General features: G+C 45.8%; 3 protein-coding genes across 10 annotated transcripts in view; 1 reads left to right on the top strand and 2 right to left on the bottom strand.

The window, feature by feature from the left end:
- ACIN1 (apoptotic chromatin condensation inducer 1) overlaps window positions 1–9531 on the bottom strand; it is a 39393-nt gene extending 29862 nt beyond the window's left edge. For all 7 annotated transcript variants that reach the window (XM_004010335.6, XM_027971630.3, XM_027971629.3 and 4 more), the window contains exons 1-4: window positions 9013–9531; window positions 7400–7465; window positions 5399–5510; window positions 4860–4979 (exon numbers count right to left, since the gene is read on the bottom strand). In XM_004010335.6, the coding sequence (XP_004010384.4) occupies window positions 4860–4979; window positions 5399–5510; window positions 7400–7465; window positions 9013–9459 (745 nt within the window). In that variant the 5' untranslated portion in view covers window positions 9460–9531. The remainder of the gene's footprint in view (window positions 1–4859; window positions 4980–5398; window positions 5511–7399; window positions 7466–9012) is intronic.
- Window positions 9532–9570: 39 nt separating this feature from the next.
- On the top strand, window positions 9571–12170 carry C7H14orf119 (chromosome 7 C14orf119 homolog). Of its 2 annotated transcripts, none has more exons than XM_004010334.5 (2): window positions 9571–9662; window positions 11039–12170. In XM_004010334.5, exon 2 carries the CDS (start codon window positions 11040–11042, stop codon window positions 11466–11468), a length of 429 nt encoding a protein of 142 aa, XP_004010383.1. In that variant the 5' UTR covers window positions 9571–9662; window position 11039; the 3' UTR covers window positions 11469–12170. The 2 variants fall into 2 exon arrangements, with proteins under 2 accessions (XP_004010383.1, XP_027827435.1); XM_027971634.2 differs by having other exon boundaries at window positions 9571–10250.
- Window positions 12171–12324: 154 nt separating this feature from the next.
- On the bottom strand, window positions 12325–19482 carry CIROP (ciliated left-right organizer metallopeptidase). Its single transcript, XM_060418516.1, is given in 23 exon segments — window positions 12325–12405; window positions 12407–12494; window positions 13125–13231; window positions 13546–13661; window positions 13664–13680; window positions 13879–14046; window positions 14732–14912; window positions 14915–15065; window positions 15171–15270; window positions 15349–15415; window positions 15599–15663; window positions 15997–16069; window positions 16072–16332; window positions 16447–16510; window positions 16713–16741; window positions 16744–16831; window positions 17250–17293; window positions 17296–17419; window positions 17701–17755; window positions 17845–17935; window positions 18039–18256; window positions 18258–18300; window positions 19446–19482. Coding segments are annotated over 23 exon segments (2268 nt in total).
- Window positions 19483–22741: the final 3259 nt, after the last annotated feature.

Below are 22741 nucleotides of genomic sequence, written 5' to 3'. Positions count from 1 at the left end.
TGTTTGTGGCTATGCTTGCTGTGTTGGCTTGTCAGGCCCTGCAGCTCAGAAAAAGTTCATTGAGCCTATTTGCCTAATCCACCTTCTTTCCAGCCTGTTGATTGGATGAATGAGCCCATTCGTGTTTTTGTTAATGATACTCTTCTTTTGGGTGGGGCTTCCATCTATCCTAATAATGCTAAAACAGCAGTCAGCACTTCCTTCAACTTTTCAGGCGTGTCCATTTATCCACCTATTTGCTTTGCCATACCTTCCTCTCTACAAGCAGCAGCTCCAGTTTTGAATGGATGCATTAGCACTTCCTTGAAAGGCATGCTCACTGATTCTCCGAGAAGCGATGGCAAGAAAGACTTTTGGTCTTTATAACTGCTGATGCCGGGGGTGCAAGAAAGACTATTTGAAGCCTTAAAAAAGGCAGCCCCTCATTTAAAGGACTATCTGAGCTGTGCACTCCCCCCTTTGGACTCTGATGAACAAGGACTACAGGCCTGGGAAAGCATAAGCAGAATTTCTGGCTTTCCTCATTGGAAAGAATGCATGTACGTCATAAAGTTATCTATTCCCATTGCTGCCACCAGACATTTTCTGACCAACTGGGGGTGCCCCTATCTTTTGAATCAACGACGGGGCTTGATTTATGTAGAGCCTTATAGGTCCACATGGAATAATTCATTTCTCCCTATGCCTTTAGTGATCACTAGGTGGCATGCCAATGGACGGGTTCCTCCTCTAGTGAGCTTTGACGGAACGGGTCCCATGCAGCCTGAGTTATGGAAAGCACTGGCTGCCATGGCACCTGTGATTTTACATAGACCTTTAAATGAACAAAGATATATTGTACGGGCCTGTGTACATTCTCCCTAGGCCTTTCTGTGGGCCAGAAATCAGAGTGATTTGAAGTTTCTGAAGGAAAAACTGTTTACAATGTTATATATGTGAATTGTTTTATATCAAATTGTGTTGATGGGAATGATCATAATAATTACAAGGCTGTGATGATTGTAAAGCAACCACCATATTTGATGGTTCCTGTAAAATTAGAGGGACAATGGTTTGATGATTATGCATTGGAAGTTTTATATGAACTTAATGGCTTAATTTCTCGACCTAAGAGATTCACTGCAGCTCTGGTTGTGGGAATAACTGCCTTGATTGCCACAATTGCATCAGTTACGGTCTCTGCTGTTGCCCTGTCAAAAGAAGTGCATACGGCCTCGTTTGTCGATCAGCTGTCCAAAAATGTCTCCGTAGCTCTTACTATGCAGGAAATTATAGATAAGAAAATAGAAAATAAGGTCAATGCTTTAGAAGAAACAGTCCTGCTTACAGGGCAAGAAATTACAAATTTAAAAATTAAATTGTCTTTAAGGTGCCATGCTGAATTTAAATGGACGTGCGTTACCCCTCTACAAGTGAATGAGTCCATGCTCTCTTAGGAACGCATTAGAAATCATATTTTACATGTCTGAAATCTTATTCAGATTTTAGTACTGACATTTCTAAGTTACACCAGGATATTCAGAATATGAAGCAGGCGGAGTCTGACTTTTCCTTTCAATGGCTTTCTAATTGCCTCCTTGAAAATCTGGAGGGGTATCTTTCCCATGGATCCTTTTCTACAATAATGATTAATGTGGCCATGTGCTTATGCCTGTTAATTCTGATTTGTGTAATGGCCCTGTGCCTTTTCAGAATAGTCAGCCGAAATGTCTCTGCTCTATCTACTGAGTTTCATACCTATGCCCTAAAAAATAAAAAAGGGGGAGATGTCGGGAGCCACGTTACGCATTACTGTCAAAATGGAGGCACGGTTCCCAGCCCCTTCTCCTCATTCCGCAGGCACGGTTCCCGGGATGAAGGAGTTAGGCCTTGTAATTCTGACTTGTCTTTTCCTCTCGTCAGCTGAGTTGACTGAAAAGGAATATTAAGGTGCTTATTGTTCTTGAGAGGAGCATGAGAAGGCATCAAGCCTTCTGTAGCATTGCTCTGAAAATAATTCATAAAGTTAATCATTGACATTTGTTCAAGGGCTTTTATAAAAAAGTGTTCCAGGATGAGCACATAGGCCGCAGCTTGAGGCCATGGGAGAGATTGATATCTGAAGCCTATTTGCAAGGACAATGTTTATGGCAAAGGAGTTTACTGAATTTAGGGCTTAGAAATAATTAAAACAGTTAGAAGTTAAAGATTTAAGGAATGTTGTAAAGTTAGCATATTTTACTATCGCTTATAGAAGTTAGGAATTTTTAGAAACACTATAGCTAGAAGCCTTTTTAAGAGAGAGTGAGCTCAGGATGTTAGGGGCAAACAGGACTTAGGAAGATAAGTAGTAAACTGAGCAATGTAGCATGAGTTACAACGTAATCACAAGTTAACTACAGGACACATTAGAGAAGGCAGACAATAGATGATAAGGCTGATTCCCAGAGAATCACTGAAGCAGGAACTCTGAAGAGCAACAATGGTTTAGAGAGATAATAAATCTGGGAGAGGGGGAACTGAAAATGTCAAACCTCTGGCCTAATGCTTTTGTAAAAGTATAAAAGAGAATCTTAAACTTGGAATAAACAGGCAGTCCATAGAAAATTGAGAGGCTGTCTTATCGCCGACGCCGTTCATCTCTTCAGGTTGAATCCCTGCCTGCTAGAGTTGGACTCCGGCAGTCATTCATAAACTGAGTTCATCAACAGAACTACCAGACTTTTAAAAAACGTTTAAGGTCTCAGGACTTACACTCCTTGAGATTCTTGGGGCAGGGACCAGGAATTCATATTCTTAAAACACAATATCCAAAAAAAAAAAAAAAAAAAATCCTCAGGTGCCACTGTTGATTAACAACGTATGTTACTAGGAGCCTTAATCAAAATGTTACACAACAAGGAACCCCAAACATCCAAAGCTAACCAATAAACTGGAATCCTAATAGTTTACTGGCCTATGGCAGACTGACACTGTATACCTGAAACAAACCTAACTTCTGGGTAAATTCCAGGCATTACTACTGATCCAACCAAGCATTGCTAGAACTCCAAAACTACCACTCCACTTAGGACTCTGACCACATTTTATGCCCCATCTGTAATGAAGTTCATATTCTAGCCAAGGTCAGAGGTAGAAAAGTTTATGGACAGGGTATACTGAACAAGACACAGAGCAATCGTTAGTTGCACCGTACAGTTTTAACCCACTCCAGTATTCCTGCCTGGAAAATCCCATAGACGGAGGAGCTTGGCGGGCTACCAGTCCATGGGATCACAAAGAGTCAAACACGACTTAGCAACTAAATCACCAAACCACTCTACAATTTACTACATTCATTTCGAATTTTTCACCTCTTTCCTTTCACCTACCCCCTCTTTCCCCTCATCAATTATAGCCACAGGCATAGTCCTTCTGATGACTCAAAGCACTGAATAGACTAGCCACCTTCTTCACTCTAAATATTTGCTTTTTAAACCTTCATCTATTTCAGGACATTCCTCATTTTCACTTCAGATTACATTTAGGCCAGAGAGAGGTTCTCTCTTTTCCAAAAGAGTTTATCAGATCATATTCCCATCAAGAAGTTTCAATGGTTCCTCCATTACCTTTAAAATTAAATATCACCTTCATTCCTATTCCTGTGCCTCTGTTCCTTCCTAAAAATACCTTCTTGTCTTTTCTGTGCCAGCTCAAATCCTACCTATTCTAAGGGTCAGCTCAAATACTACACCTCCTTAATAAAGCTCTCTATCATCTTTCTGGTTCTCAGTGAATTTTTCATCTTTCGAATTCTGACAGTACGTGTGTCTGTACTCCTCGTATGTTACTTAACACATACCATCTTCTATTGTTACCTTTATGTGTGATTGTCTTCTCTCTCCCTAACAGACTGTACAAGGTGCTGACACCCCACCACATATTCCAGCATGGAGACATGTATACAGCAGAACTCAATACATAATTTTTTGGCTAATTTTTATTTGAGAAGGAACACTGACAACTAACATGCATTCTAAAAATATTAAAAATATGGAATGATCACTGTCCCCATGACCACTAACATTAATAGTTATTCAAAATACTTGTTAGTTTACACACTGGCTTCCTTTATCTACCTACTATCCACATGTCTTATATACACGTTCTCCTAAAGGTATACTTAAGTAAGTTTCTAGAAGACAAAGGCTGTATTTACAGATTTTTGTTTGAGATACTATGCAAAAGTGGGTGCAAAATGCTTTCTAAAATGTGAAAAAATTAACCCTGCCTGAACCAATTCCACACATCAGGTTTGAATTCCTTGTAATATGCTCATATAATACTCTGCATTGCCTCTCAGCACACAGTATGACTCTAGTTAATTATGTAATAATTTGTTTAATGTCCATCTGCTCACTAGACTGTATGCTTCATTATAGCAGAGACTTGTCTTTTTACTACATTTTTGGTGCCTAGCACATGCCTAGCATATAACAGACACTCAGTAAAAACTTGCTGAATGAATTAATAAACTGCAGATGTCCATTTGGGAGTATGACTGGATGTGGGACACAGAATATATACAACTGGTGAAGAGATGAAAACGACTTGTGACTCCTGCTAAATTCAGAGGTACAGTACAGGAAGTTAGAGAGGTATATAGGTGAGAAGAAAAATCAGACCGCCTTATAAAATACTCTAAGAGGTTAACACAACATTGAGGTGAAAGCAGAATTCAAAAAGGACATAATTTCCATGAAAAACAGATGTCAAATAACACTGTCAAAGAACTGCCCTGAGACTTTAATGGAAGCTTAGCATGAAAGGAGGTCTACCTACCTCCCCCCACCAACTACACAAGATTGTTAAAACAGCTCAGTGGGGAGGGAGATACGTACTGGGTGAATGTCTGCTGAGCTCCAGCTCTGGTCTCTCCAGGCTGCTCTGAAAGTCAGGAGGCAGCAGGGAAGCCACTCCCTCGGGATGGATCATCTCATCCTCCGAATCAGCTGAAGCTTCTGCAAAGTACACATTGGGTCGGGGCAGGGAGGGAGTGTAGGGCTCAGCATGTGGGAATATGTAGAGGAGTGAAGGAGGTCAGGCAAAGTCATGGATACAGAGTATATACTAAAGAGAGCGCTGTACATAAGAGAAAAACTCCCCGGTTTTTCTAGTCTGTCAAAGGATAGCTTAATTTACGTATAACTCTTCCTGTTGGCAGGAATCCTCTTCTAACAAGATTAAGTCAAATTAAGTGTCTTCTTCCCTGACAAAACGTAAAGAGTAACTCACTTGGATCCATAAACTACCAAAGCAAGTAAGTGGCAGTTTCATCCTGACTTATATTCCTGAAACTGCCAAGTGAAATAGGCCCATCTACTCGGTGACAGGAGTAAGAAGGAAAGACTCCATGTGAGAAGCAACAGTCTGGACTTACCTTCAAGTTCTGCAGCTTCTCGAGCTTCACGTTCCAAACGCTGCCTAAGCAGCTCCTGCTGCTTTTCCAGATACTGCTTTATAAAACTGTTCTGGCTCATTTCCTCACCAATCTGCACAGAAGAAATGGAAAAAGATAGTCTAGAAAAGCAAACCAGGAAAAGGCTAGGAAGAAAATTCCATGGAGCAAAGGATTATATCTGGACCCAAGAAAGATAATACTGGAGGGCCCTTTTCTAAGCTACTCCTAAACTGAGGACCAAAATATATAGCCCTATGATTCACAAAAGATGGCAAAAAGAGGAACTGCACACATAATCTTTTATTTTAAATATTCAGTTCCCAACCAACCAGTGATGCACAAATAATTTAAAAAGAAATAAACTCCTATAAAACTATGTCTTTTAAACTAAATTTTTAGACAATCTAAACCATATATCTAATTTTTCCTTTTAATAATATAAAAAACTGAAGAGAAAAAAACACTAGTTCATACTAATTCATCTTTAGTTGACACAAAAGATCAATCTCCACCTAGTCAGGAAACATTTAAACATCTCCAAAATTCAATAACAGACTTAAAAAGCTGGAAAGCAAGAGACTAAGAAAAGGGATGTCCATTCAGCATATAGACAGAGTTCTAACTTCATCTTCTTTGGGTGAGAAGAAATCTTTCGTGACAATATTTAAAATCCAAGAGTCCCATGTCACTCTTTAGCCCTTCAGCTTTTTCTTCACAAGCCCTCCTCTCAAGAACCTTCTTGCTTAGCAAGTCTTAGTATAACTCCAAAAAAGGAAAAATACCTGAATGCTTTTTATGTCATTAGTCTTCTTTCCTAAGGATGGTAAAAGTTTATTTTCACCTAAAATAGAGATAAGTCTCTTGATAGTCATTGGACACTAATCAAGTGTGGGTTGCAAGTATTAGAGAATGTAAGTATTTGTTGCAAAAATCCTATGTTAATAAAAGCACAAAAAGACAAAAATGTAATGGGCGAAAGGAATAGAATGGTAAACTGATTAACATGCAGTTTCTTATGTTTGCTAAAATACTTAACTAAACCTCTGTAAGCTAGTTAGATTATGATACTTTCAGCTTAATACGCTAATAACAAGGGAGTAGGAAAGCTCTCTTGTTTTTCCACAGTATCTTGGGATTTCATCTAGTACTGAAGCTGCACACCGTTGCACTAACAAAGACCTGGATTTTTCCTTTAAGTGCGTGGCACACTATAATGAGGAAATGGTAAAGCTGAAAAGAATCTTAAGAGACTACATAGTCTAACATAAAAAAAAAAACTGGGAATGGTTTCTTTCAAAGAAATCTTATGCAGAAACTCAATGCTATTCTAGCTTAGGGGGGAAATGTGAACTGCTGCTCACTTGGAAAGAAATTTCCTGTGGGAAGCCTCCAAAAGCATCTCCACAAAATCTCAGCAGTTATAAAACTATCGATCTAGTTCAACCTTTTCTCATCTCGGATACAGGGAAACTGAGGAAATCAAGGTCTCCAAAGGTTAAGTTTCTTGCTGCAAGTAACAATGCTCAGGAATGACTCCATAGTTAATATTAACACTGATAATGGTGGATGATCCCCAAAGGATTGATTTCTTGGAAAATTTATGTCAACACAAGAATTCTTCTTGGATCAGGAGGTATTTTCCTATACTGCCATGGTGACTGTCTACTTCATATCTACAAGGACATCAACTACTTCTCTCAAATCAATGTCAAATAAATGACTTCAGACCCTTGCACTCCACTTAATCAACTGGAACCACATCTTTCTGCACACACCATTTCAAGAATCAAAAATTAACTTAGAGCTCTTCTGATTCTTGACTTCTTTATTAGAATTCAATTGTCCCAGTAGGAAAACATTTTCAACCCAAGGAACTTAGGAAAATACTGGTGAGAAACCAAGCGCCAAACATACAACATCATGTCCTTCCCTGTCTCTGTGCATTCAGAGTTCACCCCGGTAATGAATCTTCTTTCTTACCTGGGAATTTGGCTGGAATGCAGCATGCGGGGTTGAGTGTTTTTGTAAATTTTCTAGCATTAGAGCCTGGTATAGAGAAGGGCAAAAGTCAGAAACCAGGAAAAACAAAAGCAAAAAATACCCCTCCCCCAATCTCTTCATCAAATGCAATGACTAACCATACACACTTAAACTGTACTTTTCCAAGGACCTAAATGCCCTTTACTAATACTGTTCTCATTCTTCAGAAGACCCTTAAAGGTAGCCATGGTTACTGCTACCAAATGTACAGATGTAAAATGCAGGCATATTGAAGAAATCTGGCTATGCAATAAAATCTGACAGTACTACAATCGCTATTGTCTTCTGCACTTCTGACTAGTGTTCCTTCTAAATCTGGCCCTTCACTTCAAATACTCAAACCAGGTTCAAACACATGAAACCATGATTTTGTCCTCAGTGAATTATTTGATCAGTTACCCAGATTAGATCTACTCAAATGAACTTGTATTGTTTCCAAAAGAGTGGCAACTAGATTTACCAAATTTATAAACACACACACACGAAACTGTCAGCTTCAGTATAAGCAACGGTCTGCCAACTTAACCCTTGAGCCAACCCAGCCCAAAACCGTACTGAGTGAGTGAGTGAGTGAAGTCGCTCAGTCGTGTCCGACTCTTTGCGACCCCGTGGACTGCAGCCTACCAGGCTCCTCTGTCTATGGGATTCTCCAGGCAAGAATACTGGAGTGGGTTACCATTTCCTTCTCCAGGGGAATCTTCCCGACCCAGGGATCGAACCCGGGTCTCCCGCATTGGAGGCAGACGCTTTAACCTCTGAGCCACCAGGGAAGCCCCCAAAACCGTACTAGTGGTCACGTATCCTAACTAACGCAAATCAAAATCAAGAGATCCTCACCTTCCCTCCATTTACACCAAATAAACACACCAATTCATCCGTCTACCTCTTGGCAATCCCACCCTAATCTACTTAAGCAGATTCAAAATCCCCAATACATACCAGCCCACCTCACCTCTCTCATCAATATTCACCAAACTCTTATCCACCCAAATTGCTTCAGGATGCCCTATAAAATATACACTTCTGGCTAACCAAGTCCCTTCAAATCAAGGCTTCTCTTCATCTCACCTCCTAATCTAGTCAAGCAGACATTTTTGCCCTACCCCAATTCTATTCATTCGGATACCAATAACCAACCCCATCAACCCCTCCGGCCAACTATACCCCTAACTCCGACCCAGCCCAACTCGCCCCCCTCAGGCCAGCAACGCCGGTGGTTGTAGTGGGATTTAACTCCTTCTGCAGCGCATGCGCCGAAACCACAGACACAAACAAGGAGGGGGTGGGGGAACGAGGAAGGAGCTTAAGACACTCCAGGAGAGTAGCGCGCACCCTCCCATTTTGGGCTCGCGCCGCTACCGTTAAGGCGGGAACCGGCGCTATTTCTACTCCAGCGCGAGCCTCGCCAACCACCGTGCGCGCGGATCCGGAGGCTCGCGCTGGCGGCCTGAGCTCGCTCGCGCCGAGCCCGGACACTGCGCCTGCGCCGCGGCAGAGACTCGGCTCTACCGGGTCCGCTTCCCTCCGACACCCCGGCAACGCCGTCTCCTCACCCCTTTGAGCCGCTTGACCAGGGCACTCTTCTGCCCGCTCTTGGCTAGGCCTCGCTGCTCCAGTGCGGCCTTCAGGTCGGTCACCCGCAGCGCCTGAAGAGGCTTCCCGTCCAGAGTCACCTCCTCCAGCTCCGCCATCTTGCGTGAGGTACTCGGGTCCGTCCCGACGGCTTCGGGCATCTTCGGTAATTTCCGCCAACGCCCTTCGAACGTACCGAGTTGGCCCCGCCCACTGCCATAGTCAACCCCTCGATTACCACTCAGAACTCCCCGGGTTCCTCCGGAAGTGCTCGGGTGTTTCCGTCTGCACATCGGCACCAATTGGTTCTTTCCAGCCTCCCAGCCTCTCCCCGCCTCCCGCATCCTGCTTTCAGAGCTCGGTTCTCTTCGTCTTACCGAGGTTTTGAATCGAATCCGTTCGGAAGCTGTCGACTCTGGCCTAGCCATAATCGGAATTTTTCGGCTATCTCCGGCCCTAAGGCTGAGGCGCTGTGGAACTTGGGTGTTTGGGGCGGGTCCGGGGCCGGAAGTGCGTGGGCTGCCGGGTTGGCCCTCCTTAGGGTTTTCAGGAAACATGGAAGCGGCCGCGATAGTTGGAGTCTAAACCCTGTTGTGGCGGTCTCCGGGTGCCCTGTGAGAGAAAAGGGGAGGTAAGCGGGGTAGAAGTACCTCCCTCCTTGGGCTGGGCAAGACTCAGTGTTTGCGTGCTACCCTTAGTGTGGCAAGCCTCCAACTCTTCTACGGATACAGCTACCGCCTCCCATCTTCCGAATCTCCGCCACTCCCATCTAGGGCTGTGTTGCTCTTTGGGACCTCGGAATGCCAGATTCCGTGGCCTCCAAAGTGGAAGGTGGCAGCATAGTGTCTTTGGACCTGGCCTACGAACCAGTTCTTGATCATTGGACTTGAACTTGCCATTGAAGCTATGTCGCAAGACTCGGGAAAAGTTCTCCCTTTCTCTGAATAAGAGAATAATATTCCTTTAGGAAGAATTGCTTCTTGTAGGGCCACTGTGAAAAAGAAACCTCCTTGAGCTGTTTTGGTAGTGAACTGATGGTAATTGCTTCTGGGTTCCTTTGTCAGTAGAAACGCTCCAGCTTAGAACAGAAGAAACACAAACAGTAAAATATGTCGTAAACAAGTTGTTTTCATCGAGATTCAAACTGTGGAATTTGAGAACTATTCAAGCTGGTTGACCTCCCAACTGCATTAATGATGCTAAGGCCGGTCATCAACAGGTATTCTATTAAACACGAAGAAAAGTGTTCATACATGAATTGTCACAGCAGTATAACACTTGCTAGGTCCCTAAGCCAGCAAACCAACTAGACCGTTTTCTCAGTCCTTAAAAAAGAATTGGCTGCTTTTCCTGTTTTTCTTACTCTGTTATCTCATTTTGGACAAGGCACCCTCACTAACTCTGCTCTTCAATTTTTCCTGATGCTTTACAGGAAATATAAGAAAATAATACAGTTATAAAGTTCTTATTTCAGAGGCTACATGCACATTGCAGAGAAGGCTCTTTCACTGTATAAGATTTTCTCTCTCTTTTTTTTTAACCTACTGTTGATAGCTCAGAAAGGATTAGCATCTGGGTCCTGACCAGCTGCTTGGTAAATTAAAAAATGTATACCTTTTTTTCATTTTAGGGAAGATATATTGGACCAGTATTAATCGTTGATTTTTTTCTTTACTCAACCTAGAACATAGAATTAGGTGGGACAGAATGAACAAGGGATGCTTTGGTTATTTTTAGATTCTTTGTAGGAATGATGGAGGGAGGCAGTGGTTGGGGAGGGTAATGGGTTTGAAAAAGAGGAAAGTTGGCAGATATGAAATGAAGTTATTCTTGGGTGCTTTCTGTAAGGTAGTTGGATAATAAACAAAGGACCCTGTTGTTTTTCTGTAAACCAAATTGGTGAAAAGTAATAGACGCTGGTTGAGTGTGGTAAGTTTCCGTGTTGTTGGGAAGCTTTGTTTTCGTTGCTCTATCCAGAGAGTACATAACAGTGCTTTTATGTTTCAGGATGCCACTGGAATCGTCTTCCTCTTCAATGCCGCTTTCCATCCCTTCTCCCTTACCCCCAGTACCAGACAATATTTCTAACTCTTCTCCTCCTCCAATGTCTTACATCACTTCCCAGGAGATGAAGTGTATTCTTCACTGGTTTGCCAGCTGGTCAGGTCCTCAGCGTGAACGTTTCCTTCAGGACCTGGTAGCTAAGGCAGTACCAGGAAAATTACAGCCATTGCTGGAAAGTCTGGAGCAGCTTAGTGTGTCTGGAGCAAACCGACCACCTTGTATCTTTGAGTGCCAGTTACGTCTTTGGGATCAGTGGTTTCGAGGTTGGGCTGAGCAGGAACGCAATGAATTTGTCAGGCAGCTGGAGGTCAGTGAGCCAGACTTTGTGGCAAAGTTTTACCAAGCAGTGGCTGCTACAGCTGGTAAAGAATGATATTAAAAATCAAAGAAAAAAAAATCAAAGAAGATAGGCAGAGCTAATGCAGCCATGGCCACAGCTTTACTGTGAGAACTTGAAATGTGTCATCAAAGACTTGGAGATGGTGTCCTGATCAGCTGGCGGAAACTACCTGACAAGTACAGGCCTGGTGATTCCAACAGCCTGTCAACTGGACTCCTGCTGGAAGTGTTTTCCATCTGAGCAAATCCAGATGAGCAGCCTGCTTCCTAGCTTACTTCAAGAATTTAAACACTTCCTTTGCAACTGTAACTGAAAGGAATCTATACATTATAACTCAAATCCATTACCAGCCCGGCTTGTTAGGGTATCAGGTAGAGCATTTGTACAAGGTCATGACCTAGCTGGATTTGCGTGGCCGGTTCACTATCATTACCAAATTCTGGCATAATTTTGTAACATCCCCACTACTAGCTTTCCTCTTGATGATTTAGTAAAATTATGGAAAAATCAGGAGACAGATGTTTGTTCCCTTCACCCTGATGTTTGTTTGAATCCAAATAGTGACTTTTCCTAAAGTATATGTGGCATCTTTTGAACTGGTAGCAGATGTTCCTATCTTATAAGTTTGCTTTACAACAATATGAAAACAAGTAACATTCTTTATAGGCTGAAGGATTTATTTTTTTATGTCAAAATAACGAAAAAAAATAATAAAAATATAACGAATTTTCAGAACCATAAGTCTCTACTTTTTTTTTTTTCATTCCAAGGCTAGTGTAATGTTGATATACAGAGAAAGAGGCATTCTGAGAGAAGTAGAACGTAAGTATAGACATTAGATGAACTTTCTATCCAGTGTCTTAAGAAATCATCTCTGCTGTAACCCCTGTCATGCTCCAGGTAGCATCACACTTTGTGATCCCTCCACTGGGCCCCCTGTTGTGCACTGGAGCTCTGGTGAATGATAAAAGGGCAGGAGGTCCCACCTGAAGAGTAGCTTCTTTCTGATAGGCCATGGTTCCCAGTGCATCCACAGGAAAAACAACATTGGGCAGAATCCTACGGACAGACCTTGATGGGTCATGAAAAAATTATGGTCCAAAGTAACCAAAAACCTAGGAACGTAGAGGTGATAATGTGGCCTGGAATAGTGCCTAGGTGGCGGAGGGTCTTACCTTTGTTTTATTTTTATTTCTATTTTTTTGAAGTTACTCCTATTTATGTTTCTTTTCTTTTGCTCCCTCGACACTCTCAGACCTTCCCTCACCCAGAACTCCCTCAGACTCTCTCTCAGCTATTTTCTTTTTTTCTACCTTTATTTTAATATCTAGATCTCCTAAATGGTAAGCAGAACAAGAAATCAATAAAAGGGTTTACACAACCTGAAATGAATGAGACCAAGATCCAAGACTGCCAGGAACCTATATTGTTGGAAGGAGAACTTGGCAGCAAGGGAAATGACTTAGGGGAAGAGCTAGACAATGGTGTCTGGGCAAGGTGCATTGGTCATGCTTAAGGTGATGCTCCTCAACCTGGTGCTCCAGTTATGAGGACTCTGTTTCCACAGCAGGGGACCCACGTTTGATCCCTGGTCAGGGAACTAAGATCCCACAATCTAGGCAGCACAGGCAAAAAAGAAGAAAAGGGGACTAGGAGCCGAATGTCCTAGAGATGGGTAAACTCCATTACTGTGGAGGGGAGAGGTGTCCCACAGTAATGGGCCCCATGTCAGGGATCCTTGTTTTCAGAAATACAACTTCGTATAATCGCTGGTGGCGCAACAGGAAAGAATCTGCCTGAAAATGCAGGAGATGTGGGTTTGACTCCTGGGCTGGGATGCTCCCGTGGAGGAGGGCATGAGGACACGCTCCTGTATTGCCTGGAGAATCCCATGGACAGAGGAGCCTGGCGGGCTACAGTTCATGGGACTGCAGAGCGGGCCATGACTGCCGCAACGGCACAGCAGCACACAGGTCAGAGTATGAGTGAGTGTTTAAGCAACACAATTTCAAATACCTAGATTCTGGAATTTGAAGACTTCTTGGAATGTTTCCTTACTTGCTGTTACTTGCTGTATTTTATGATAAGGGTGGCTTCTTCATAATGGTACTTCTAGAGGTTTCTTCTGGAGAGTCAAGGTCAGAGCCCTAGGCAGCATACCAACTGAAGGCCCTTGGCAGCCAGGAAATTTCCACATATGTGCAGTGAACACCAGACTAGTGGTAAGGGGCTGTGGATATAGCACCTAAAAGGACTGATCTCTCTTTTTTTTCTTTTTTCTGGACACTTGGATCTCTTAATGGAAGTATAGTCCCTGAAAGAGTATGTCATGAAACAGGTGTGCGATGAACGGGAAGGTCTTCAGAGGAGGGTTAGGAAGTAAAGGACTTCAGCATTCTCCTTGGCCCCCTGTATAAATCCTTAGCTGGAAGCATCTCCTTACCTGCCAGTGCCTTCTCTGCTCACTAGAGCCTGTAGTACTGCTTCTGTCAGTGTTTCTCACTGTTCCTTCCCCAGGGAGTCTCTTGGAGACCCAACTAATCCTCAAGACAGCTGGAATAACAGGTCTTGGATTGAAAGATTTACAGTTTGTAAGTAATAGCATTGGTAACTGGAGAAGGCAATGGCACCCCACTCCAGTACTCCTGCATGGAAAATCCCATAGACAAAGAAGCCTGGTAGGCTGCAGTCTATGGGGTCACTGAAGGTCGGACACGACTAAGCAACTTCACTTTCATTTTCATGCATTGGGGAAGGACATGGCAACCCACTCCAGTGTTCTTGCCTGGAGAATCCCAGGGACAGGGGAGCCTGGTGGGCTGCTGTCTGTGGGGTCACACGGAGTCGGACACGACTGAAGCGACTTAGCAGCAGCAGCAGCAGCAGCATTGGTAACTTCATTAGTCTAACACAACCAGCATGAGCGACAGAAGATCATAGTAGCCAGGTATCTGCAAGGAAATATGTAGCAGGGCATGGTTATAGCCTCAGTTACCTACTCAAGCCCACCTTCTAAGGAAAATTCATTCTAAATCAAGAGTCACAGACTCAGTAGGGTACTTAGTAAAAAATGAATGAACATCAATACGTAAGCTATAGTGATTTATTGTACAGCGCAATGTATAGAGCCAAAATTGTATAGTAACTTTAAATGGAGTATAATCTATAAAAATATTGAAACACGTGTTTTCAATGTTGCTCTATGTACACCTGAAACTAAAATAGTATTGTAAAACAACTATACTCCAATGATTAAAAAAAAAAAATGTACGTAAAAACACGTTGTGTGGTACTACCACAAGAGCACTTCCAAACTTTTTTGCCAGTGTGCTACAGCCAGTCCACTTCTGATACTCATCTGAATAGCCTTTCCTGGAAGGCATGGGGCCCAGGATGATCCCTCCACCTGCACTTTGTACACTGCCCTCTCTATGCATTGATATAAACAGCAGCAGCCAGTCAGCTCTGCTTCCTTCCATGTGGCATCTGAGAGGGATGCCTGGCCTTGTCCCCAGGGAGCAGCTGTGAAGTGAGGTTGGCAAGGAAGCACCGACTCTAAGGATGGCAGATCTCCCCATGGGGATTCTCTGCCCCAGGTGGGAATCCATTTCCCTTCTCTGAGCGTTCACTCTGAAGGGCAGGGCAGAGGGTAGAATAGTGTTTGTCCAGATGCCTCAGAAGGAGACTTCTGTCTGGGCGAACTCTGTTTCATTCCGCTTTCTCTAGTCCAGCCACCCCGCTGACCAAGGGCTTGAACCTGCAGGGGCCTCCCAGCATGGGGTCTGGGGAGCAGCTTCATTTATCCAGGTGCGGGTAGTGGCAGCCCAGGCCGCTGTGTGTGGGGAATTAGAGAGTGACACGAGGATGGCGGCCAGTTGTGCAGCCCCTCAGCCCCGCAGCACATGCACGTCAGCCAGTACAGGAGAAGCCTGAGGCGCCATTCCCACAGGCGGTCACAGGGCCAGATTCCAGGCCAGGCCCTGAGAGACAGGAAGACAAAGAGGCCTCAGAACAAGTGAACCCCCCAAACCCCTCAAGGACAGCCATGCTCACAGTTTCCATTCCACGTTAGCAGCAGATAACCCCCTCCAACCTCTCCACTTACCCCAAGCTGACTTGAGTCAGAAATGCCCTCTGCAATTCTCCCTTATCTCTCACCTGGCCCCACAACAGCCCCTCTGCAGTGCTGTGGTCGACCTGGTCCCAGCCCCAGTCTTTTTTTTTTTTTCTTTCCAAAAATTTCCTGATCTAACCTTTTGGCTGTAGCAGGTCTTCGTTGCTACACAGCTTTCCCTAGTTGCAGCAAGCGGGAGCTACTCTCCAGTTGCTGTGCTCAGGCTCCTCATTGTGGTGACTTCTCTTCTTTCGAAGCGCAGCCTCTAGGTGCACTGGCTTCAGTAGCTGTGGCTCGCAGTCGCTATAGAGCTTTGGTTCAGTAGTTGTGGGGCACTGGCTTAGTTGCTCTATGCCATGTGGGATCTTCCTGTCCTAGGGTTCAAACCAGTCTCCCTTGCATTGGAAAGTGGATTCTTAACCACTGGACCACCCAGGAAGCCTCAGCCTGAGTCTTTGAAGGCAGCAAGTGATTGGGTCAAGCCTAGGACATTGGGCACTGTCATAGGTAGCAGTCATTTACAGTCCTGGAGTAGTCAGACCTCCCAGTGTAAAGACAAAGGGCCCCACGGGAGGAGGTAGCATTTGACTGCTCCCTCTTCCTTCCATGACCCTAAGCTGTTCTCATTCTCACCGCTTCTTCCAAGGAAGCACCCAGTGAGCCTCCTACAGTTCCAAGTGCTTGGCCAGGCTGTGGTGGAAAGCAGCTGTCCCCACTCGTCTCGCCTTGTCACTTGCTTTGCAGAACAGTTCTCTCTAAGACTGAAAAGGAGAGATGGTACATGAGAGGGAAACTTCAGAAGGGTGAGAGAGAGTTGGAAGGAAGGGGTTGGTGAGATATCAGTGATTCCTTCTGGCTGATATGTGGAGAGACCTTGCCCTCATTCAGACAATCCCTCCTTCCATGTCTCAAGGAGCCATCCAGAGAAACCCAGGGCATGGAGCAGTTCATGGAGTGTGGCCTGAGGACACATGACTGCAAAGTGAAGGGACCGCAGCAGGGTGGACCCACACTCTCACCCCTCTGCCCAATCGGCTCTTCCTAGAGCTTGAGGAACCTTCTGTTCCACCCTGCAGAGGTCCTTCCACTTGGTGGGAAGCTGAGTGACGTGCGCCCCCTGCCTCAGCCTGTCTGCTTCTTCCTGTTCATCATGCAGCAGTCACCATGACCACGACACTGTGGCTGAGACTGGAAAATGCAGGGTGCAGGAGACAGTGGTATCAGCAAGCGGCCTGTCTTCTTAGTCCAGCTGGCAGCAGGCAGTGGGGGCTACGATAGATGAATATTCATGGACCAGGTCAGGTGGGGGCAGAAAGGAGGGGAGGGGACTAGGGTAATGCAGAGCTCTCCCTGAAAATGGAGGCCTAGGAAACTTGGCAAAGGTGGTGCCAAGGGATGGTGTGGGGGGTTTTCAGTGCCCATCCAAACTTCATCAGCATGCCCCCAAGTTACCCCAAATAAGCATGATTTTTTTTTTTTTTTTTGGCTGTACCATACAACTTGTAGGATTTTAGTTCTCCCACCAGGGATTGAACCCAGGCCCTCAGCAGTGAAAGCCCAGAGGTCTAACCACTGAACCACCGGGGAATTCCTCCAAATAAGCACAATTTAATGAAAACGACTTATATGCTCCCTTTCTTTCCCATGACATCTAAGATTGAGATGCAGAGCCAAGAAAAGGGATTTGATTTGATCCTCACCTGTTGGTGGCGCTTGGATGTGTGGGCAACCCACACGTACAGGAGAAATCAGTGTTTTGGATCCCTGGCCCCCCTTTCTGGATAGGTCAGCAGTGGGGTTCCTGCCCTGACCACAAGGCATAACCATGTAGATGGGTGTCAGGGGTATGGTAGGGAGTGAAATGTCTCATCTAGCTTAGCGGTTGGGCTGGGGAGAGGATGACAGGAAGCTGGGTACCAGGATAGGAGCCAGCTAGTCTGATGAACTGAATGTCGCCTAGGCAGATGCTTAGAACAGGGAGTCTTTCCCCCACTCCCTACCAGTCTCTGATTTAATAAATTGCGAAAGGAGAGGGGTTCAGGAATCTGCCCTGGTAGGAAGCACATTAAGTAATTCTGATGCTGGTGGTGGTGGAGAGGCCTAGATAGGCTAGAGGTCTTCGGTTCCCCAAATCCGATAAATCATTCTCACCTTCACCTTCAAGCAAGTCTCTCCTTCATATCCTGGTTTCAGGAGGCTGCACCTGACAGGAATGAAGCTGTAGGTGAGCTGGAGAGGTTTCTGGGTGTTCCTGAAACAGTACTGTATACATGTTCAGTCACATGAACTTGACTGTGGTAGTTTGGGGTGTGTGGCTCTCCCCAGACAGCATGGCAGTAATGTGCAGGGTTTGGATTCAGAAGCAGGGGTCCTTGCCTTAGAGGAACTTAGCAAGATGGGCAGTTTTACCTCCACATCCTAGACATCCCATTCCTTTTCTGTGTGGTCTCCCTGCCATAGCCTTCTCTGTCCCTTCAGTCTTCCTGTGCTCTTCAGCTTTCTCTCTCCAGCCTCTGTCCTTGCTACCAGGGCTCAGGATTCCCCTGTCACCTCATCTCCTTCAGGATTGCAAGCTCCCTCTGATACAGGATCTCCACCATGGCAGGTTTGGGTTTGGAGGGGTTGAGGATCCTGGGGACCAAGGAGGGTGAGGGAGGATGAACAGAAGTTTGGGGGAAGCGGGGAGAAAGGAGGCCTGAGGAGGCTCAGACGTCTGTGTCTCATCATGTAGACACCTGTCTGAGGCAGCCCCTCAGGAGGGGTAGACTCCCAGGAGGAGCAGGCCCCAGGAAGAGTAGCCCCCAGGAGGAGTAGATCCCCAGGAGGAGCAGTCCCCAGGAAAAGCAGTCCCTAGGAGGAGTAGATCTCCAGGAGGAGCAGCTCCCAGGAGGAGGAGTCCCCAGGAAGAGCAGTCCCCAGGAGGAGCAGTGGCAGCAGCCACATCTTATAAACGTCTCTCCATAGCCTGCTCTGGATCTAGCCTTCTGTTCCCGTCTTCCCTGCCTCACTTACATCTGGCTTTCTTCTCTTACCATCTCTCTTGAAATCCCCTCCACCAAGCTTGAGTTGTTTTTTTTTTTTTTTTTCAAGATTTGAGTGTTGTTGACTAAATTCCTGCTAGGAGATCCAATGTGAACTACTAAGGGCCAAGCAGCAGCCCCCACCCTTCCCCCCCTGGGGTGCCAGAAGCAGAGCTGGAGTGGGGCAGTGTTAATTCCTGAGGCCTCAACTGACCTTTCCAAAGAGGAGCCTACTTCCTAACTCTCTCCTAACCCTCTTTTATCTCAGCCTAAGTTCCTGTCATTCTGAGTGGACAACTGTGAAACCTCAGAAGCGAAAAATTGGGATTATTTCATTCTTTGTTTCATAGATGCTTGCCTGTTTCATTGGAGTTGGACAGACAAGGCTCCTGCACTCCACTAGCTCCCAGGTCAGTACAGGGTGAACTCTAAGCTGTGAGACTTAGGCATTTCCTCCACCTGTGTAGAGCACATGGTGATTGCCATTTAAACACATGTAGGTTGACTAACATCACCTATGAGAGGCTGCTCTGTTAGCTTTGTGAGGCTTCATAGAAGCTGCTTAGAGGCCTGCCCAGAGGAAAAGTAAACTCTCAAAAAACATTAATAGAAGATGTTCAAATATATTCAACATGTGTTAGAGGGCATATTTAGAGGACTTCAGTTCTTCTTCTGAGACACACCTAGTTTTTTTCCTCCAAGTGTCAGAAATCTTGTTTTTATTTTTTTCCCCCCTCCTGGCCTGACTGGCCCAGTCTGGGGGAAATCCTCAGGGTCAGGGCTTGTGGAAGGGTTCAAGGTCTCTGCAGCTCTGGAGGTTTTCTGGGCTCCGGCTGCCACAGCTCCTAAAGCTTTGCTGCCCCCTTCTGGCCTTACTGGGATCGGGCGTGCCCTCTCCAGGGAAGGGGTTCATCCTAACTTCTCATAAGCTTGCACAACTTCAGACCTTCTAACACAAGCAGCACAGGAAACTCGTCATGTTCCTTTGGCTGGAATACTTCGTCCTGCCTTTGCCTGGCAAATCCTTCCTCATCTTTCAAGATCCAGCTGAGAAGTTTATTTGCCGGTTGAGACTTTTCTTTAGTTCCCCAGGCAGTGTTAGTTTGCATATCCTCTATTCTCCAAGGGCATTTCCTTCGCATCTTTGAAGTAGTGCTTATTATATTCTCCTGACATTTCTTTTTGTGCTTGTTTCCCTGTCAGACTGGGAAGGGTAGGGGCTGAGGCTGATTCATCTCTGCATCTCAGAAGAAATATGAAGTAGGTACGGAGGGATAATGGAGGTGAGAGAGTGGAGTGTGTGTGCGTGCTTGGTTATTCAGTCGTGTCCGAATCTTTGTGTCCCCATGGCCATAGCCTGCCAGGCACCTCTGGCCATGGGATTTTTTTCAGGCAACAATACTGGGGTGGGTTGCACTTCCTTTTCCAGGGGATCTTTGATCCAGGAATCGAGCCCATGTCTCCTGTTGTCTCCTGCACTGCAAGTGGATTCTTTACCTGCTGAGCCATTGGGTTGAGCCCCTGGGGAAGCCCAAGATGAAGGAAGGAAAGTGTAACAAGGCAAGGAGAGGAGGAGGGCAACAATCCTGTGATTGACCCTTCCTTTGTGCCCAGACATTGTTCCAAGCACTTTAGACTCAGGTAATCCTTTTGACAACCTTATGAGGTAGCTGTTATTATTACCCCATTTTTACAACCGAGGCAACATGGGTAGGCAGTATCCATAGGATTTGAATCCATGTATTTAGGCTCCTGGGCACAGGCTTTAATCCACCGTGCAGTAGCTTTTCAGGTGCCCAGTGTGGAGGCGAAATAAAGTGCTGAAAGGAAGAGGATGAGAAAGATAAGGGTGCAGAGAGAGAAAGGGGTAAGGAGAGGATGAAGGTGTTGAGATAGGGTGGAGTTGGAGAGGGTGAGGATGGAGATGAGAAAGAGGGCATGGAGGTGGGAAACTAGATGGGAAGGGGACACTGATGGAGGGTGGAGGTGAATGATAGGTTGTGGGGTGTGGGTCATGGGTTGTGCAGAGAAAGTGAGGCTGAGCACAGAAGTCATCCTAGGTAGAGTCATCCATCTGGGTGCTCCGTCCAGTATGATCACCTCTCAGTTCCTGCATCCTCTCATCTTAACATGCCTCTCCATCCACCTTAGCAAGCCCTCCCTACTCCCACCCAGGGTCAGACCCAGGCCTTATCACTAGAAACTGCAGTACCTATGAAATAACTGAATCAAACATCCCACTCTCTGATATGATCTCCTTTCCTTATGGTTTGTTTGCTCAAGCTGGCTTACTGTCGCTGTTCTAAAGCTCACTGAAGAACCATGGCCCTTCTTGTCTCTTCACCTCTTCTTATTCGCCTTAGGTTCCAGATTCAAAACAAAATCCCTCCCCTTCCCTGTCCGTTCCATCCATCCTGCTTCCCTGGGAGACCCCCATGACCAGATGAACCCAACATCTGTCTTGTCCACACTTGCTCCCAAGTAGGTAAGGACCCCTGAAGGAAGTCCCTCCAGAGGACAGACTGTTGTCACCTAAAATTGTCATCCTTGACTTCAACTGGCCACTCCCAAGATCAGAGATCTCAGCTCCCGCTTCCACTGTCAGCAACTGGGATTTTACACCTTTAAGCCTCTTTCTTGAAGCTTCCTACTAAGTCACTTGAAATCACCTCTTTTTCGTAGTGAAAACAGAAGCACTGAGAGGGGAACAAGCTCAGCGGACTCCAGACCTGTTTGGGTCTGTGTCTGCTGCTGCGTTTCTCCCCTTTCACCTTAGGAGAGAGGAAATGTCTTCTTCCTTTGGAAGGTGGTTCCACCCCGGGATGTTCTGCATCCCCTCAGAGCATGATCTGGTCTTAGCTCTTCTCTGACCTCACCTCTTCCCGTCAGTCTAGTCTGTTTCCAACCCCAGCCTCTGTCAATGAGTGGGAAGGTCCTGCTTGGGGAATTCCTGCCTCTGCTGGGAGCCCTCAGTTTCTGCCACAGTGATTCCTACTCACCTTTGAGGTGTCTGCTTACATGTTACTTCCTCAAAAGCCTTTCCTGACCCTCACTTTTAAATCAGATTCTCTTATAAGCATCTGTCACAATCATACTTTATTTCTGTCCCATAGCACTGCCTGCAGTTTAGAACCATCTATTTATTTTGGGGAGGGGGTATGTTTGTCTGTCCCCTTTGTGAATCTGTAAACCCCACAAGAGCAGGGACAGTCCTTGCTTATCCTATAGCTCCTAAACCAAGCAAAATGCCCAGAGGGTTGTAAATATTGTTTGAGCAAAGGAATGAATGAGAGTGATGAGAGAGAAGGGAGGTAGGAAGGTAGATGGAGAGTGAGGGGAAAGGACGGTGATGAGGACAGGGTGCAAAAGTGAGGCTGGGGATGAAGGGGAGAAGAGGAGGGAGAGGACAGGCAGAAGGGGTCCTCGTACTGGGTCTGGTTAAGGCTTCCAGACCCTGAGTAGGCTTCCCTGGAGCTCTGTCTCTTGGCCCTGCTGCCCGTAAGGTTTGAAGGCAGAGCCAGTGGGCGGGACTAGACTTTATCTTGGGGTGCAGCCCTAACCTCAGATGGTGACAGAGCTGGAGCCGGCAGGGGTTTTGCAAACCGTCCCGATTGCAGCAGGCCAGCAGTCTCACTCGGGACGGCGGGTGGGGCCTGGGCTTATCTCCTGAGCGCAGTCCTAACCTCAGATGGTGACCAAGCGGGAGCTACAGGCGTTTTGCAAACCGTCCCGATTGCAGCAGGGCTGGATGGTCTGGCCAGGGGTGACAGTGCTAGGTGTGGGGAGCAGTCGGGTTTTGGACAGTTTGGTGCTTCAGGGTGAAGCTTGGCTTGTGGGGTGTGGGGGATCCATGCTATGTACAGCTTGCCTCTACCTAACTCAGATCTGGGTTTCTGAAAGAGAAGGGGAGGTTCCAGCTCTGCATGGGGGGGTCTCTCCCTAGTAGGAAGCCTTCCTTCTCCCAAGTCCTAGAACTCTTCTGTTGCTCCAGGAAGTCAGCATTGATGGCCAGGTGCAGCCGTTTTCCTCTGAAAATACCCATCATTTCTCCATGGGGTAGCCTCAGGGAGTTTCTGATGGGCCTCCTCAGTGAACTTCTCATTGGTGCTTTTCTGGGGCCAAGCCAGGTCTGCTTATGGGGGCAGCTGACAGGCCAGCCTGGAGTCCTGTCC

The sequence above is a fragment of the Ovis aries genome, chromosome 7 (genome assembly GCF_016772045.2).
Source record: "Ovis aries strain OAR_USU_Benz2616 breed Rambouillet chromosome 7, ARS-UI_Ramb_v3.0, whole genome shotgun sequence".
Taxonomy (NCBI): Eukaryota; Metazoa; Chordata; class Mammalia; order Artiodactyla; family Bovidae; genus Ovis; species Ovis aries.
The sequence above is the reverse complement of the archived record's forward strand: the minus strand, read 5'-3'. Positions and strand labels throughout refer to the sequence as shown.